Source organism: Hylobates moloch, unplaced genomic scaffold (assembly GCF_009828535.3).
Source record: "Hylobates moloch isolate HMO894 unplaced genomic scaffold, HMol_V3 SCAFFOLD_9, whole genome shotgun sequence".
NCBI classification, from domain to species: domain Eukaryota; kingdom Metazoa; phylum Chordata; class Mammalia; order Primates; family Hylobatidae; genus Hylobates; species Hylobates moloch.
The window spans coordinates 11,596,775-11,612,200 of NW_026652284.1; the positions used below are offsets into that span (position 1 = coordinate 11,596,775).

General features: G+C 55.3%; 1 protein-coding gene across 2 annotated transcripts in view; it reads left to right on the top strand.

Annotated features, from left to right (window-relative positions):
• Window positions 1–15,426, top strand: part of TNFRSF1B (TNF receptor superfamily member 1B) — a 40,893-nt gene that overhangs the window by 11,759 nt on the left and 13,708 nt on the right. For both annotated transcript variants that reach the window (XM_058444379.1, XM_032758967.2), the window contains exons 2-8: window positions 8,502–8,601; window positions 10,659–10,787; window positions 11,660–11,809; window positions 12,299–12,392; window positions 12,721–12,956; window positions 13,844–13,921; window positions 14,469–14,503. In XM_058444379.1, the coding sequence (XP_058300362.1) occupies window positions 8,502–8,601; window positions 10,659–10,787; window positions 11,660–11,809; window positions 12,299–12,392; window positions 12,721–12,956; window positions 13,844–13,921; window positions 14,469–14,503 (822 nt within the window). The remainder of the gene's footprint in view (window positions 1–8,501; window positions 8,602–10,658; window positions 10,788–11,659; window positions 11,810–12,298; window positions 12,393–12,720; window positions 12,957–13,843; window positions 13,922–14,468; window positions 14,504–15,426) is intronic.

The window sequence follows — 15,426 nt, forward strand, 5'->3', positions numbered from 1 at the left end:
GGGGTGGTGGGTCAGGACGTTTGGGCAGAGGCAGCAGCAGTACAGGCATGGAGAAGTGGGCGGGGGAGCCAGGTGCTGCTTTGTGTTGTAACGGCAACAGGTGAGTGATGAATACAGGTGGGAGATGCTGCCAGGGGCTAAGGAGGTTGTGCAGGTGGTGGCAGCCGCTGGAAGCTTTTAAGGAGAGTCAGGCTTGATTGTAGGAAGGGGGCTTAGGTCCATCTGAAAGGGACAGAAGGCTGGGAACCAAGACCAAGGAGCCTGCAGCTGGCAGGAGATGCTGAGGGCAGTGAGGAGGAGGGGTTGTGGGAGATGGAGCAGGCGACATCAGCAGGCCCCTTGGAGCGTGACAGTGGGAGAGGCTGGGGCGTCTCTCACTAGACTCAGGGTTCCTTGCAGGCAAGGACCATGCCCAGCGTCTTTGTACCCTGGCATTTAGCACAAAGCCTGGCTCCAAGAACCGGATACCAGCCCAGTCTTCCTGTCTGCCCCCAGCTCATTTCTAAAGCAACATCACAGGCAGCGAGTCAGGAGTGGGATGTGTCACCCCTGGGCTGCCTTCCTGTGATGTGGTCGGTCCTTCCTAACACGGATGCTATTCCTCTCCGTGACGGCAGACGGGCCTCCGCTGTCACTGGCCCTGGCGTCGCTGTGATGACCTGGCCTGATGTAGCTGCACCCTGCAGTCCATGGGGCTCCTGTGAACCCCCAAGGTCGAGACCCAAATGCCTCTGCTGCCTCCCACCACGCCCTAGGGGCCCCGCGACCCGCCATGCAAATGATGTGGTTTCCGCATTGCTTGAAGAGGGTTTCCGCTGTGTGGGGGTCCCTGGGTCCTTGGACAGATACCTCTGCCCCTCCCCACAGCTTTGGCACCTGTCCTAAGACCCTGGAGACGCTTTTGCCTGGGAGAGTCACTGAACCACCCGCCCCTGCCCACAGTGCGTTCACAGAAGAGTCACTCCCCTCTGTGGGCTCATTGTCTGTAAAATGAGGGAGCGGGACAAGATCACAGGGTACAAAACTGTCAGAGGGCACAGAGGCTGATGTGGCTGCCATCAGCTCCTGGGATGCCGCTCACTGCCTGCATGACCTTGGACAATTTGCACGAAATCTCCCAAGCCTCAATTTCTGCGTCTGTAAAATGGGGTCATCCTGACCTCATTGCATTAGTGCTAGGATAAAACGAAGAGAAGGTATATGAACGGGCCCAGTACTGTGCCTGCACACAGTAGGTACGTTTCCTGGATCTGAACAGTCTCTGTTCTTCCAGCTTTGTGTAAAGGCTTGGTCTTGACCCCTAAAGCCTGAAGCTTCTCCCTGTGGCCACCTCCCCACCGCATCGTCTTCCATTCTCAGCGGGTGCATCCCTGCCCAGGGGGGACTCCCTGGGGAAGGCTGGGAGCATGACCTCTTGCCAAGGGTACTGGCATCTAAAAGGGATCTCCGGAACATTGAAAAGCCATGAAGGCCGGGCACAGTGGCTCACGCCTGTAATCCCAGCACTTTGGGAGGCTGAGGGAGGAGGATCGCTTAAGGCCAGGAGTTCAAGACCAGTCTGGACAACATAGCAAGACCCGGTCTCTTTCTATAAATTAAAAAATAATAATAAAGCCATGAAGATCCCCAAAGAAGGCTGTGCTAATGGCGGCCGGAAGAGCAGAGGGCACCACAGATGTGGTGCTTTCAGCTTTTTCCTTCTCCCCCAGGCCTCCCTTCTTTCCTTCCTCTCTTGCTGTCTATTTATAAATAAGAGAAGGGATTGAGGGCCCCCGCCTCGGGTACTTGCAGGGCCTTGGCCTGGGAACAGGACAAGCAGCAAGTCAGTTGGCCCAGGGTTGCTCAATTCCCCAAGAGCTGACACAGGCCCACACTGTCATTTTACAGGCAGAGAAACTGAGGCACAGATAACCTGGTTACTGCCCACAGCAGAGGGGACACCTGAGTGAGGACACAGAGGATCTTTGGGGCAGGGGCGGGCCTGAGGGTTGAGACCCAGTCTTCCTGGCCAGGGAGGAAACGCAGGACTGGAGGTGAGGAGGCCTCTTTGAGGCTCAGTTTCTTCATCTGTAACTTGGGAATAACAATAGGACTGGCCTCAGGGGGACCAGGGGAGGATTCAGAGAGGCTCTGATGCCGGGACATCTCTTCGCGATGACTGGCATGAAGCAGGCTTCTAGTAGATGCTGTACTGCTGCTTTCATCCTCACCCTCATCCACCCACTCTGGGCCCACTGCCCTGACCTCCCGGCCATGCATTGAGTGTGCCAAGGGCAACTCCCCGTCGCCCCGGCCCGGCACCTCGTGTCACCCTTTTCCTTAGCTCTTATCACCACCTTGAATTCTCTATTGAATGTGCATGTGTCTCCCTAACTAAGACCGTAGCTTCCCGGGGGCAGGGATTTGATTTGTTCAATGCTACTGTTTACCCAGCACCTACAACACTGGGTGCTCAGCACATCTGTTGAATGAATGAATGAATGAATGAATGAATCACTGCTTTCCCCTTTGCCCCTGACTTTCTCCATGGACCATGGACAAGTGACTTGATCTCCCTGAGCTGTGAAATGGGGCCATGCACACCTGCTTTTTAGGGTGGAACTGGGATTTTATACAGTGCCTGCCATCTGGCCTGGCACATAGTAGGCACTTAACAAATATCCCATTGTTTTCCTTCCTCCCCAGAGGGCCAAAGCCAGGACCTGGAGGAGCAACAGGGTGGGGGTCTAACCCCTGGGTGACAGAGACAGCTCTCATCTGGGATGGAGGCTGCATGGTGGGAGGAGCTGCTGAGGTTGGGCTGTTCAGCTTCGGGGCCCTTGGAGTCCTGGGTCTGTGTTGAGGGGGAAGGGAAGCTCTCTGGGCCCCAAGAGAAGGGAGGCAGGACTGGGGGTGGCAAGGATTGCAGCTCTTCTGGGATAGCCTCAGACATGCTGCTTTGTCTCCCTGAACACCTGTGAATGTCAGTGAGAAGACCAGACAGTGGGTCTAACACGCACAGTTGCCCCCGGGAGGTAGCAGGTGCTCGGTACCGATGAGCTACTGCTAACTGCAGGTGCTACCTGTTTTAGAGGAGGGAGCCCAATCTGGAGGAGGGGAAATGGGAGCTGTGGACCCAGATGGGAGGTGGCTCAGAGCCTGTGGGTGGTCCCTGACGAGCTTCTTATCCATAGTCCTCTATCCGCTTGCTGCCATCCTGGCCCTGGCATGGCCCAAAGTCGCTGGGAGACCAGGGCAGGTGGCTTTGCCTTTTTCCATCTCTGTTATCTCATCTGTGAAATGGGCACAATCAGACCTGCCTCATCAATCGGAATATAGATTTAGGTGCAGTTTTCTTTTTTCCTTTTATCTATTCTCTCTCTCTCTCTGTCTCTCTCTTTATATATAGCTATCTATTGATAGTTTCTATCATCCATCTATTTATCTTGTATCTACTTTCTATTATCTCTATCATCTATCTATTTATCTAATCTATCATCTATCTAGCTAGCTTTCTATTCTATTCTATCTATCTGTCTATTTTATCTATCTAGCTATTTTATCTATCTATTTTATCTATCTATCTATCTATCTATCTATCTATCTATCTATCTATCTATCTATCATCTATCTACCTACCTACCTACCTATCTATCCATCCTCTCCGATTCCTTCACCACTGGGTCTCAGATTCCCTGCCTGTTAAACAAATGGTCAGTTAACCCTTGTCAGTGATTTTCAGGTTTTCACTTGAGGCCCCCATATTTTGGAAGATTGTAGTTTGCTGAACACGCTGACTGAATCAAATACTATCCAACTTATTTCCTCATTTTAACATGTCAGAGATCCCCTGTGGGGTGAGTGGGGTGTGAATTGGAGCCTCCCCAATCCAAAGCACAGGAACTGGAAGCTTCCGTAGCCCTGCATTTCCTAGAGAATGCTTGCCATGTTTTGGGGACCTCCTGGGGGGCCCCTGTGCTGACCAGAGGCCGGCTCCCGGGGCTGTGGTTTGGGCCCAGCCCCCTCCTCCTGGGGACCGCTGCTGTGGAGGGAGTGACCTTTTGTTCTGCTTTGCCAAGGGGCTTTCTGTTCCTCATTGTTTAGCCATGACAAAGCTGTGGGTTTTTTTTTTTTTTTTTTCTGTCCAAGAGGATAAACAGGCCTGAGATTGCTCAAGGGAGCCGACCCCCTCTGCCAGCTACCGGGGGCTGGAGCCTCACAGAGCCAGGGAGGAAGTCCAGGGATGGTCACTCACAGCAAAGCCTCAGACAAGAGAGGAACCTGGAGGGGAGGAGGTGGGAGGCCACCACTCAGCCGGCCTGGGGGCCATGGGAGTCCAGCTGCCTGCCGTTAGTGGCCAGGAGCCCTTGTACATGGCGGCTCTTGAGAGCCCAAACTTGGCCACGGCAGGGCTCTTTCCCATCGGGCCCTTTGAGCCCCAACAGGAAACCCTTCCCCAGCCAGTGTGGGATTTCTTGCTGCTGCCTGGAGCCGCCCTGGCCCTGTGGTTCTCAGGCCCTGGAAGAGTGAGGGGCTCCCTGGTTACCCCAAGGGCACTCGTGGGGATGAAGCCCGTGGGATGCAGGATTCCCATGAGACCTGTGCTGGCCACTGTGGGGGGTGGGGGGCTGCCAGGGAAGAGGTGCAGCCCCTCCCTGCCTGGGGCATGCGATCTGAGGGAAGAGGCAGCTGAGTCTGGGAAGTGGTTCAGTCAGAGGGCGGGTAGGCACAGCCCCTGCCCTTGGGGAAGCGCCCAGCAGCAGCCTTCAGGGAAGGCAGTTTGGGGGTTTGCTGGGGGCCAGGCAGACCCTCTCCCACAGTTAGTATTCGATGGAATGGCTTGTGCAGAGGGAGCTGCAGAAGCTGCCATTTCTCTGGATTAGGGGCTCCCACAGCCTTTGGATGCCTGGTCTGGGCCATGAGTCCCCTCCACCACCCCTCCCCCAGGTCACCTTGCTCAATCCAGGAGGCCAGATAATCAGAGTGTGTTCTGCAAAGGAGCGTGAGAATCACCGGGGAGATTTCCTTTTTCTTTTTCTTTTTTTTAATGATACAGCTTCCTGGGCCCACCCCTGAGATTCTGCACTTGTTTGGGGAGTGGGGGTTGGCTTCATGGCAGGCACCCCTGGGTGCTTTGGACACAGGCAGTGAGCTCCCCCCATACTGTGGGAACCCCTGAGAAGGCTTCTCCTTTTGTCTAGGGTGCCTGGGAGTCTGCTCCAGCAGCAAACCAGGGAGGAGAGGAGTACTGGGACCGAGTGTGTGTGGCAGCACCGTGTGTGTGTGGCAGCACCATGCCCAGGCAAACTGAGGCTCCAGATGGGGGTAACTTCTTCAGACCCTGTTATGCAGCATGGTTTCCACTGCCCGTGCCCAGAATTCACCAGAGCTGATGGGCTTGGTGTGGGCCTCCGGGGCAGGCAGGGTGGAAAGTGCATCTGTGTTTGAGCTTTGTGGCCCTGGTGCTGGAGTTAGATCCCTACAGGAAAGGACATTGTAACCCAGCCCATGGTTGAGACTAGCAGCTGCTGAGCACCTACACCCTGCTAGGCTGTGGGGCAACAGCAAAGTGTAACCCCCAGCCTGCAGCCTCAGGGGGGCTTCCCATCTAGCGAGGGGCCCAGGGAGGCCATGAGGAGAGCCATGAGGGAGGAAGGTGGGGACTCTGGGCCTGAGTGGCTCATTCAGGGTGCGGTGCAGGCAGGGAGCCTTCAGGAGGGAGGCTACTGCCTGAGCAGGGCTCTTAAGGGACACATGGAATTTGTTACAGGAAGCACCAGGCCATTCCAGGCATAGAAGTCAGCTGGGGCGCAAAGGCCTGGGGGTCAGAAGAGTGGCAGATTGCTCCATGGTAGGAAGCCCCAGCTCCTCTGGGCTGTTCCCGCTGAGGGGTTCCAGCTGTTGGCACCGAGGGGTGCAGCCAGGGCAGGGTGGTGCTGTCTGCCAGGCTGAGGTTGGAAACAGCTGGGTTTCCAGCCCTGCTTGTCACTTGCTATAGGTGCAGCCAAAGGCTCAGCAGCCCCAGACTGTGGGCAGTCCTGGCTCCCAGGCAGTGCTGTGAGGAAGGGGAGGAGGAGGCACACTGAACCCCCCCTGCCACCTTGGCTGGTGGAAATTTGGCCAGGTCTGCACTGGCCCAGTGGTGCTGGATGTCGTGACTGGTGTCTGCTCTGACTGGCTTGCTGACAGCTGAAGTCCAGGATAGGTCCATGGCCACGCTGTGCTGGTTTGTTAAATATTTTCAGTATCTGCCCTGCTCCTCTATGTTAGGTACTGGAGTCCAGAGAGGTTAAGGCACTTGCCTAAGGCCACACAGCCGCTAAGTGGTGGAGTGAGGATTTGAAACCAGTTCTTTCTGACTCCCTGTATCCTTATCTATGGAGAGGCCCCATCACTCATTCACTAAAGATTATGGATCTCGATCTTGTACTGGCCACATGACTGCAGCTGGCAGTACAGTGGGGAGTGCGCCAGCCCTAGCTCTGGCCTCCTAGAACTGCCCTTTGGTCATTTCCAGGTGATGCATCTGTGGGGGCCCCTGAAGGACTTGGGGTATGTGTGTACACCCTCTTTGTTTGTACAGATGTGTTCACACCCATGTTTCCTACATGTGAGTGTCTCCATTCTGAGCTTGCTCTCAGCCTGGTAGAGGTGGATAATTAATGTTTGTCCCTGAAAGCCCGGACTGCCAACCTCAGTCTTTCAGGAGAGAGGGCAGCACTCAGGGGCTTGCTCCCAGGGGTCCTGGGAAGGCACAGTGGTGACAGTGCTGCAGTTCTGCACTCCTGGAGGGTCACTCAGAGACCCGAGGGAGGAGGGCTCTGCGTCTGCCCCCTCTGTCCAGGGCGACAGCTTCTCTGGGTGGCTTTGCTTTTCTCTTTTCTCCTCTCTTTTTTTTTTTTTTTTGAGATGGAGTTTCGCTCTGTCAACTAGGCTGGAGTGCAGTGGCACAATCTCAGCTCACTGCAACCTCCTCCTCTCAGGTTCAAGGGATTCTCCTGCCTCAGCCTCCAGTAGCTGGGATTACAGGCACACGCCACCACGCTGGGATAATTTTGTATTTTTAGTAGAGACAGGGTTTTGCCATGTTGGCCAGGCTGGTCTCGAACTCCTGACCTCAAGTGATCCACCTGCTTCGGCCTCCCAAAGTGCTGGGATTACGGGTGTGAGCCACCGCGCCCCGCCCTCTCTCTCTTTTCATTCATCACATTGTTCATCTCTTCCCGGAGGCATCCAGCACAGTCTTTGAGACTGTGAGCTGTGAAGTCAGACAGGACCAAGGTCCAAACCCTTCTCTGTCACTTACCAGGTCTGGGACCTTGGGCAGGTGACTTGCCCTCTCAGGCCTCGGTTTCCTGTTCTATAAAATGGCAGCAGTAGGGAAACCGTCTCCGTCTTCATTGGGTGGTTGGGAAGTCTTGCTGAGACCACACACTTGTCTCAGGTAGGGTCTTCTAGAAGCAAAGCCTGAGGCAGGGATCTTTGTGAAAGTGATTTACTAGGGAGGGCTCCCAGGAGAAGCAGGCAGGACAGGGCAGGGGAGGGGGCCTAGCAGGGACGTGTTCATCAGCTTCAGCCCGACACCAGGGGGGTGGCTCTGGACCATGAATTGTACCAGGGTGGGTCCCACCTTGAGGCTGTGGAGCATTCATTATCAGCCAACACCCGCAGCAGCTGGGGGAGAGGTGCCCTGCTGGCAGCAGCGGTCTGAGTGGGGTGCAATAGCACCCACCAACTCGAGCAGTGGAAACGCTTAGAACAGTGCCTGGTACCTAGGCGGTGCTTCAAAAATGTCAACAATTGTCGTGGTCATAACCAACATTCAGCTGCTGAGTACCGGCTCTGCGGTGGGTCCCATGTGAGAGATTGAGGGTCTAGAGATGACAAGGCTGCCACCTCTGCTGTCTGCATCACATGAGTGTGTATGTGTACACATGTGTGCACATACATACCCACAGGGTGTGGAAGGACAAACAAGTAACCATTCCAGAACAACGAGATGACTATTAGAGGGGTCATAACCCATGTTTAGAGACAGTCCAGAGTAGTAGGAGGAGGAGCTTGAATTAGCCTCCGGAAGTCAGGGAGGGCTTCCCAGAGGAGGCAGCACTCATCTTGAAAGACAAAGGGACGTTTCAGGTGCAGGAGGGAAGGAGAGGTATCCTTGGCGGGGGGCAGCTTTGTGCTGAGAACCCCCATTCTCTGTGACCAAGGCCACTGTCTCCTGGATGTCTGTCCCATATAGTGTTAGGGGCCACCCAGCACTGGAGAAGGCCAGCAGACTCAGTGCTTCTGCCTGCAGACATGAGTAGGATACACTGAGGTGGGGAGGCAGGGGAGGTAAAAGAAGGTACGAGCTCTCCTTCCTGTATCCTGCTCCTCGGGGAGAAACGGTCCCATCCATCATCAGTGCAGCCTGGCAGGGGGAGGGCCAAACATTTGCAGGGCAGGGACCTGGGCATCAGGCATGGCAGAACCCAGGGGCAGCCCTGTTGAAGGCAGTCTTCCCTTCTTCCTTCCAGGTGGCATTTACACCCTACGCCCCAGAGCCTGGGAGCACATGCCGATTCAGAGAATACTATGACCAGACAGCTCAGATGTGCTGCAGCAAGTGCCCACCAGGTGAGGGCAGCCACGGGGGACTCGGGGCCCATGCCTTGGAGGAGCATGTGTGTACAGGGGCTGGGGCGCAAGGACATGGCCCTTGATTCTTACTGAACTCCTAGTTCTATGCACTGGCCCATGCTCCCTGTTGCTTCTGGGCCTGTGAACATGCTGTTCCCTCTTCCTGGCACACTTCCCAACTCCCTTTCCCTGGTTAACTCTGACTTGCCCTTTAGACCTCAGCTGAAGACGTCCCCTCTTCCAGGAAGCCTGCCTGCCCCATACTGCCCAGCTGGAGGAGGAGGGGGAGGAAGAGCCTAAATTAGCTCCTGGGGGAGTCGGGGAGGGCTGCCCGGAGGAGGCAGCACTCGGCTTGAAAGACAAGTGCTGCCTCCTTTGAGCTCTCACTGGCCCCTGATGTTCCTATGGCAGCTCTTTCCTCGCTGTGTGATTACAGCCCGGTCCCGCTTCCTGTTGCCTCCACTGTGTGCTCCTCCAGGGCAGAGATTGTGGCTTGTTTTCTGCCGAATCCCCAGCATGTGGCTCAATGCCATGTACGCGCTCGGTGCCTATTTGACTGACTCTGTGAATGCTTACCCATTTCACAGATGGTAGACCTGAGGCCCAGCCACAGTTGGTGGAGCCAGGTAGCCTGACTCCCAGTGCCCTCCATCTATTCATTTGTGTCTGTATTCATTCATGTCATGTTTATAAGGTATCTGCTGTGTGTTCTAAGTGCTGGGAATACACAGAGAGCAGGGCAGACAAAACCCTTGCCCTCCTGGAGTCTGCATTTTAATGGTGGACGCAGACAGATAAATTAGGACATGTGTGGTCCTGTCTGTCTGTAAGTGCTGTAGAATGACAAGGTCAGGTAAAGCGGGGGAGACAGAGCGGGACATCCTGTTTTACACAGGGTGGTCTGGGAAGGTCTCTCTGAGGAGGTGACATTTGGGCAGAGCCCTGCAGGAGGTGAGGGAGCAGGTCATGCACGTATACAGGGAACAGTGTGCCAGGAGGAAGCAACAGCATGTGCGAAGGCCTTGAAGTCGGAGCCTGTTTGGTGAGCTGGAGGAACAGCAGGGCCAGCATGTGTGGCCTAGGATGAGTGAAAGCAAGTATGGTGGGGGAGGAGGAGGAAGGAGTGAGCAGGGATCATGGGAAGGAGTTTAGATTTTATTCTGTCTGGGAGCCAATGGAGGGCTTTCAGCCGTTACCTTGAGACGTAGGTGGGCATATGAGTACCTGTCACCATCCCTAGCCATTTTAAGACACCCTAGGGAAAGTGACTCTCTTCTTTCTTTTATTAACTGGAAAGGTCTCTTTAAGAAGTTACTAGAGAGGCCGAGGTGGGCAGATCACCCGAGGCCAGGAGTTTGAGACCAGCCTGGCCAACATGCTGAAACCCCGTCTCTACTAAAAATACAAAAAATAGCTGGGCATAATGGCAGGTGCCTGTAATCCCAGCTACTTGGGAGGCTGAGGCAGGAGAATTGCTTGAACCTGAGAGGCAGATGTTGCAGTGAACCGAGATTGTGCCACTGCACTCTAGCCTGGACCACAGAGCGAGATTCTGTCTCAAAAAAAAAAAAAAAAAAAGCAGTTACTGGGTCAACTTTTTTTTAAGGTTTCCGTTGGTGTTCTCTGCCCCTGGCATGCCTGCTTTCCAGGCCCATGCTCTTGTCCTTGATAGGATACCAGGGACTACATTCTTACTATCTGTTGCCCCTGTCATTCATGCCCCTAGCTGGAGAATGTTAGCCATCTATCAAGAAGGAAGAAACTGGCAAGCTAGTTCTTACTAAAGTGTGATTGACTGACAATAGGTCTCCAGTGCTGGAGGTTCAAGCATCTGGAAAGAGCAGAGAGGAATCTATTTTTGAGCAGAAGGGGTTCAGAAATGATGTAATAGCTGGTACAATACTAGATGAGAGATGATTCTGAGGAACTGGAACTCCACAGAATAGCCTTCCCGACTGGGCTTTAGAACTCTGGACTTTGTGGGGACAGTGGATGAGCCCAGGGTCCTGGCAGAAGCCCCGCCCAGCTGAGACCTTTGGCCCTTGTTTCCTCAGGCCAACATGCAAAAGTCTTCTGTACCAAGACCTCGGACACCGTGTGTGACTCCTGTGAGGACAGCACATACACCCAGCTCTGGAACTGGGTTCCCGAGTGCTTGAGCTGTGGCTCCCGCTGTAGCTCTGGTGAGTAGGTTCAGAGAAAAGCGGGGCCCTCACACCCCTGCCTCCAACATCCCCGGGCAACTCCAGTCTCTTCGGCTTCCAGCTGTCTGGAGTTACCCCAGGCTGGTTGTTGGAAGTGGCACAGGTGCAGCTGTTTACCCCTACCACTGGCATTTTCCTCCTCTGTCTCACCAAAGCCCCTTCACAGCCCCACGGGGCAGGCGGTGGGAGAACTGTGCCCACGTGAGGGTTGAGGAGGTGGTGCGTGGGAGAGTGGTGCGCATGCTCGTGCTGCGAGGAGCAGGACTGCGGGGAGGAGCGAAACTGCTGGGAAGAGCGGGACTGCGGGGAGGAGTGGGACTTCTGGGAGGAGCGAAACTGCGGGGAGGAACGGCGCTTCGGGGAGGAGCGGGACTGTGGGGAGGAGCGGGACTGCGGTGAGGAGCGGGACTACAGGGAGGAGCGGGACTGTGGGGAGGAGCGGGACTGCAGGGAGGAGCGGGACTGTGGGGAGGAACGGCGCTTCGGGGAGGAGCGGGACTGTGGGGAGGAGCGGGACTGCGGGGAGGAGCGGGACTGCAGGGAGGAGCGGGACTGCGGGGGAGGAGCGGGACTGCGGGGGAGGAGCGGGACGGCGGGGGAGGAGCGAAACTGCTGGGAAGAGTGGGACTTCGGGGAGGAGCAGGACTGTGGGGAGGAGCGGGACTGCGGGGAGTAGCAGGACTACCGGTCCTGCTCCTGGACTCTGGCCAGTGTTGTGTGTGCCCCATGCTGAGGCGGTCCACCAGCCTCCTGGAGATCAGAGCTGTCTGAGAGGGCTGGGCTGGCTGGGAGGGCAGCGTGGGTGTGGCGGAGGCAGGCGTGACCGTGTTGCCGCCCTCTCGCTGCTCTAGACCAGGTGGAAACTCAAGCCTGCACTCGGGAACAGAACCGCGTCTGCACCTGCAGGCCCGGCTGGTACTGCGCGCTGAGCAAGCAGGAGGGGTGCCGGCTGTGCACGCCGCTGCGCAAGTGCCGCCCGGGCTTCGGCGTGGCCAAATCAGGTATGGGGTGGGGCTCAGGTCCTCGGGGACGCCCTTGGGCCTCTCCTTTGTAGACATCCTTGCAGTGTCACGGGCATCAACCCATTAATTAGTCCAGCAGGGAACACTGTTAGTGGTGGCTGGGTGCTTGCTGCCCATCCGTCTGTCCACCTGTCCACCGTTTATTCTTCCTGCCAGCCACTCTTGATTAGGCACCTCTTATGTGCTGGAACCAGGGGACCCAGAGATGGATCAGACCAAGCCCTAAGCTAGGAAAGTTATGTGATGCTGCAAGAAGATGAACTCACATAACTCTACAGCCCAATCGCGTGCGTGTGTGTACAGGCATCTGTGTGTGTGTGTGTGTGTGTGTGTGTGTGTGTGTGTAAGGGGTGGAGGTGCAGACAGAGGTCCTTGGGCCCCTCGGACCTCTCCTAGGGCTCTAGTGCCAAGGCCCAGCTGTCCCGCAGAGTGTCTGAGTGGTTGACAAGTTTGGATTGTTCCCTGAAGGAACTGAAACATCAGACGTGGTGTGCAAGCCCTGCACCCCGGGGACGTTCTCCAACACGACTTCATCCACGGATATTTGCAGGCCCCACCAGATGTGAGTAGCTGAGTCCTTTGGTTCTGGAGGAGCAGGGAGGGGCTGTCCCTGGGTGACTGTGGGTCCAGGACACAGAGCAGCTCACCAGCCACCATTGTCCAGACTGCTTTATCTGAGGGTGGCTCCCAGGATAAATAGCATGGTGGGCAGGACCTTGCCTTGGAAGGCAGGACTGGGTGGGTGCGTGGGAGGTGGGGGAGGGTCAGGAGGGGGCGGTCCTCAGAGAGGGCACACATCGTCACTCTCCTATCCTGCCTGCTGGGACTAGTGAATGAGCCCAGCCACTCTGTCCTCTGCTGCCTCCTGACCAAGCCTCCTCCTCCTCCAGCTGTAATGTGGTGGCCATCCCTGGGAATGCAAGCATGGATGCAGTCTGCACGTCCACGTCCCCCACTCGGAGCATGGCCCCAGGGGCAGTACACTTACCCCAGCCAGTGTCCACACGATCCCAACACATGCAGCCAACTCCAGGTCCCAGCACTGCTCCAAGCACCTCCTTCCTGCTTCCGATGGGCCCCAGCCCCCCAGCTGAAGGGAGCACTGGTGACTTCGCTCTTCCAGTTGGTAAGTCACAAGAAGGCTCGTTCATTCACTACTTCTGTCTGCCTGTCTTTCTGTCTCTCTTTCTTCCTCTCCCATAGTTTTACGGAGAACCCATGGGGGGCTGGACCCTGTGCCCTGTCTTGGGATACAGGTGGCAGTGAGACTGCTTTCTCCCCACACCTGGTGCTATCATTCAAAATCCCTAAGTGGGTGGGCCAGATGCAGTGGCTCAAGCCTGTAATCCCAGTGCTTTGGGAGGCCAAGGAGGCTGGAGGATTGCTTGAGGCTAAGAGTTTGAGATCAGCCTGGGTAACATAACGAGACTCCATCTCTATAAAAAAATTAAAAAATTATTTGGGTGGGATGGTACCTATTGTCCCAGCTACTCAAGAGGCTGAGGTAGGAGGATCATATGAGCCCAGGAATTTGAGACTGCATTGAGCTATGATCATGCCACTGCACTCCAGCCTGGGCGATGAGTGAGGCCCTATCTCAAAAACAAAACAAAACAAAACAAAACAAAACAAAACAAAACAAAACAAAACAAAATCTCTGGATAGGGGAGAGATGGGGTCAGCAATTCGCCTGAATATGCAGATGGTCTCCTTGCTGCTGTTTCTGATGAGCCCATTAGGCTAAGAAGACAGTGGGCTGGGCCAGGTCATCTCCGGGGCCTTCCATTCTGCGGCTAGAACTGCATCAAGCCAGAGGTCTCAAACTGGTAGCCCTTAGGCTGAATGAGGCACACAGACATGATTGCTTTGTAATTGGATGTGAGAACCTCCGGCCTAGACTCGCCCCTCACTTGCAATGACCTGAAGCACCCTGGGTCCCTGGCTTGCCTGGCTGGCCCCTGGTACATTTGAGTTTGTTTTCTGTAGCTGTCTGAGCTTCTCTTTTGTTTCTAGGACTGATTGTGGGTGTGACAGCCTTGGGTCTACTAATAATAGGAGTGGTGAACTGTGTCATCATGACCCAGGTGAAAAGTAAGAGTCCATCCTTCCTTCCTTCATCCACTTGTTCCGGAAGCTTTTGTGGGGTGCCTCCTGTGAGTCCAGCACTGGGTACAGCCTTAGGGGTCAGACAGAGCTGGATATGGGGGTCCTTGTTCTGTGGGAGCTTAGGGCCTGGGGTGAAGGCATCTCTGCTAACTTAATTACTAAAAGGCAAGAGGTGTTCAGGGTTTTCCAAAGGGTAGGAGTTCAGGATTCCTATCCAGGAAGCCTGGGGGATTCGGACTTCCTGCAGCAGGTGGTCTGTGAGCTGGGTAAGATCTCGACGGGTGGAGTCTGTGCAGGGAAGGACGTGCATCCTCAGTGGAGGTGTGGATGGCACAGATGGGGGACTGGAGAATGGTTGGGATGGTGGCAGGTAGAGTTGGTGGGGGCTTCTGTGGACCTTGTCTGGTAGGTGATTGCTCCCCGCAGGGCTGGGCCTCTCTGCTGGTTCTATTGGGCCCCACACTGCCCTCCTACTTAGGACAGATGTGCCTGAGGAAGTCAATCTCTTACTTGTCCCCTCTCCTCTTTATAGAGAAGCCCTCGTGCCTGCAGAGAGAAGCCAAGGTGGTGAGTGTCTCCACTGCCCTTTCCCCCTCTTCCCCCGGTCTCCTTCCCTGCAGGCTGGGCTGTCACAGAGGAAGCAGTGAATTCTGTCGTTGGTCTGTCCAGTGTCAGGAGGTGTGCAGAGCCCTGGGAGGTGGAGGAAAGGCCAGGGAGTCAGGCAGCCCTCTATGGACTAAGAGAGGCTGTGAGTGTGAAATACTCCGGCAGAGAGCAGACGCCTTCGTGGCATTCGTGGCAGGCACGTGGTCGTGGACCCACAGCGCAACCTTGGGCAGATGTGAAATTGCTCTATGGCTACTTCCTTACCACGAGATGGGTGCTATGTCTGCTCCATCCAGCCTGCAGGGTGGTGCCATTCGGTCAGCTGACAATGATGTTTCTCCTTGCCTCCATTGTGTTTACAGAGCACTTTCTCAGACAGCAGTGGTTTTCAAACTGAATTCCGGGGTAGCCCAGTGTCCCACAGAGGGCCTTTGGGCGTGGGGGAAGTGGTCATCTCTCAGGTTTGAGGTAGAGGCTGTGGGGCTGGGCCCTGGGTCCTCCCAAAGCAACTCACCTTTGATCTGTTTTATAAAGTAGGGCCTGTGAAGGCTTTTTGTTAGAGACAGACTGACAGTGTCATATCTAGTATTTCATTCATTCTCCATCAGGAAGGCATTTGGCTGCAAGTAACCCCAAACCTACAGGTGACTTTAGAAAAAAGGGCTTTATTTTTCTTGCATTGTAAGAAGTCAAGGGGTTGGTGTCTGCTGGAATGGCCTCCACTGTCCCCTTGCATGGTGCCAGCAGGACCCCAGGCTCTGTCATCTTTAGTGTGTTGACTTTTGTTCTCTTGTTTGTAGCCTCATGTCATAAGATGGTGATCATCACTTCATATGTCACCTCTAAGTCTGAGGTGGGAAGAAGGGGCAGGTGGCCAGGTCAGC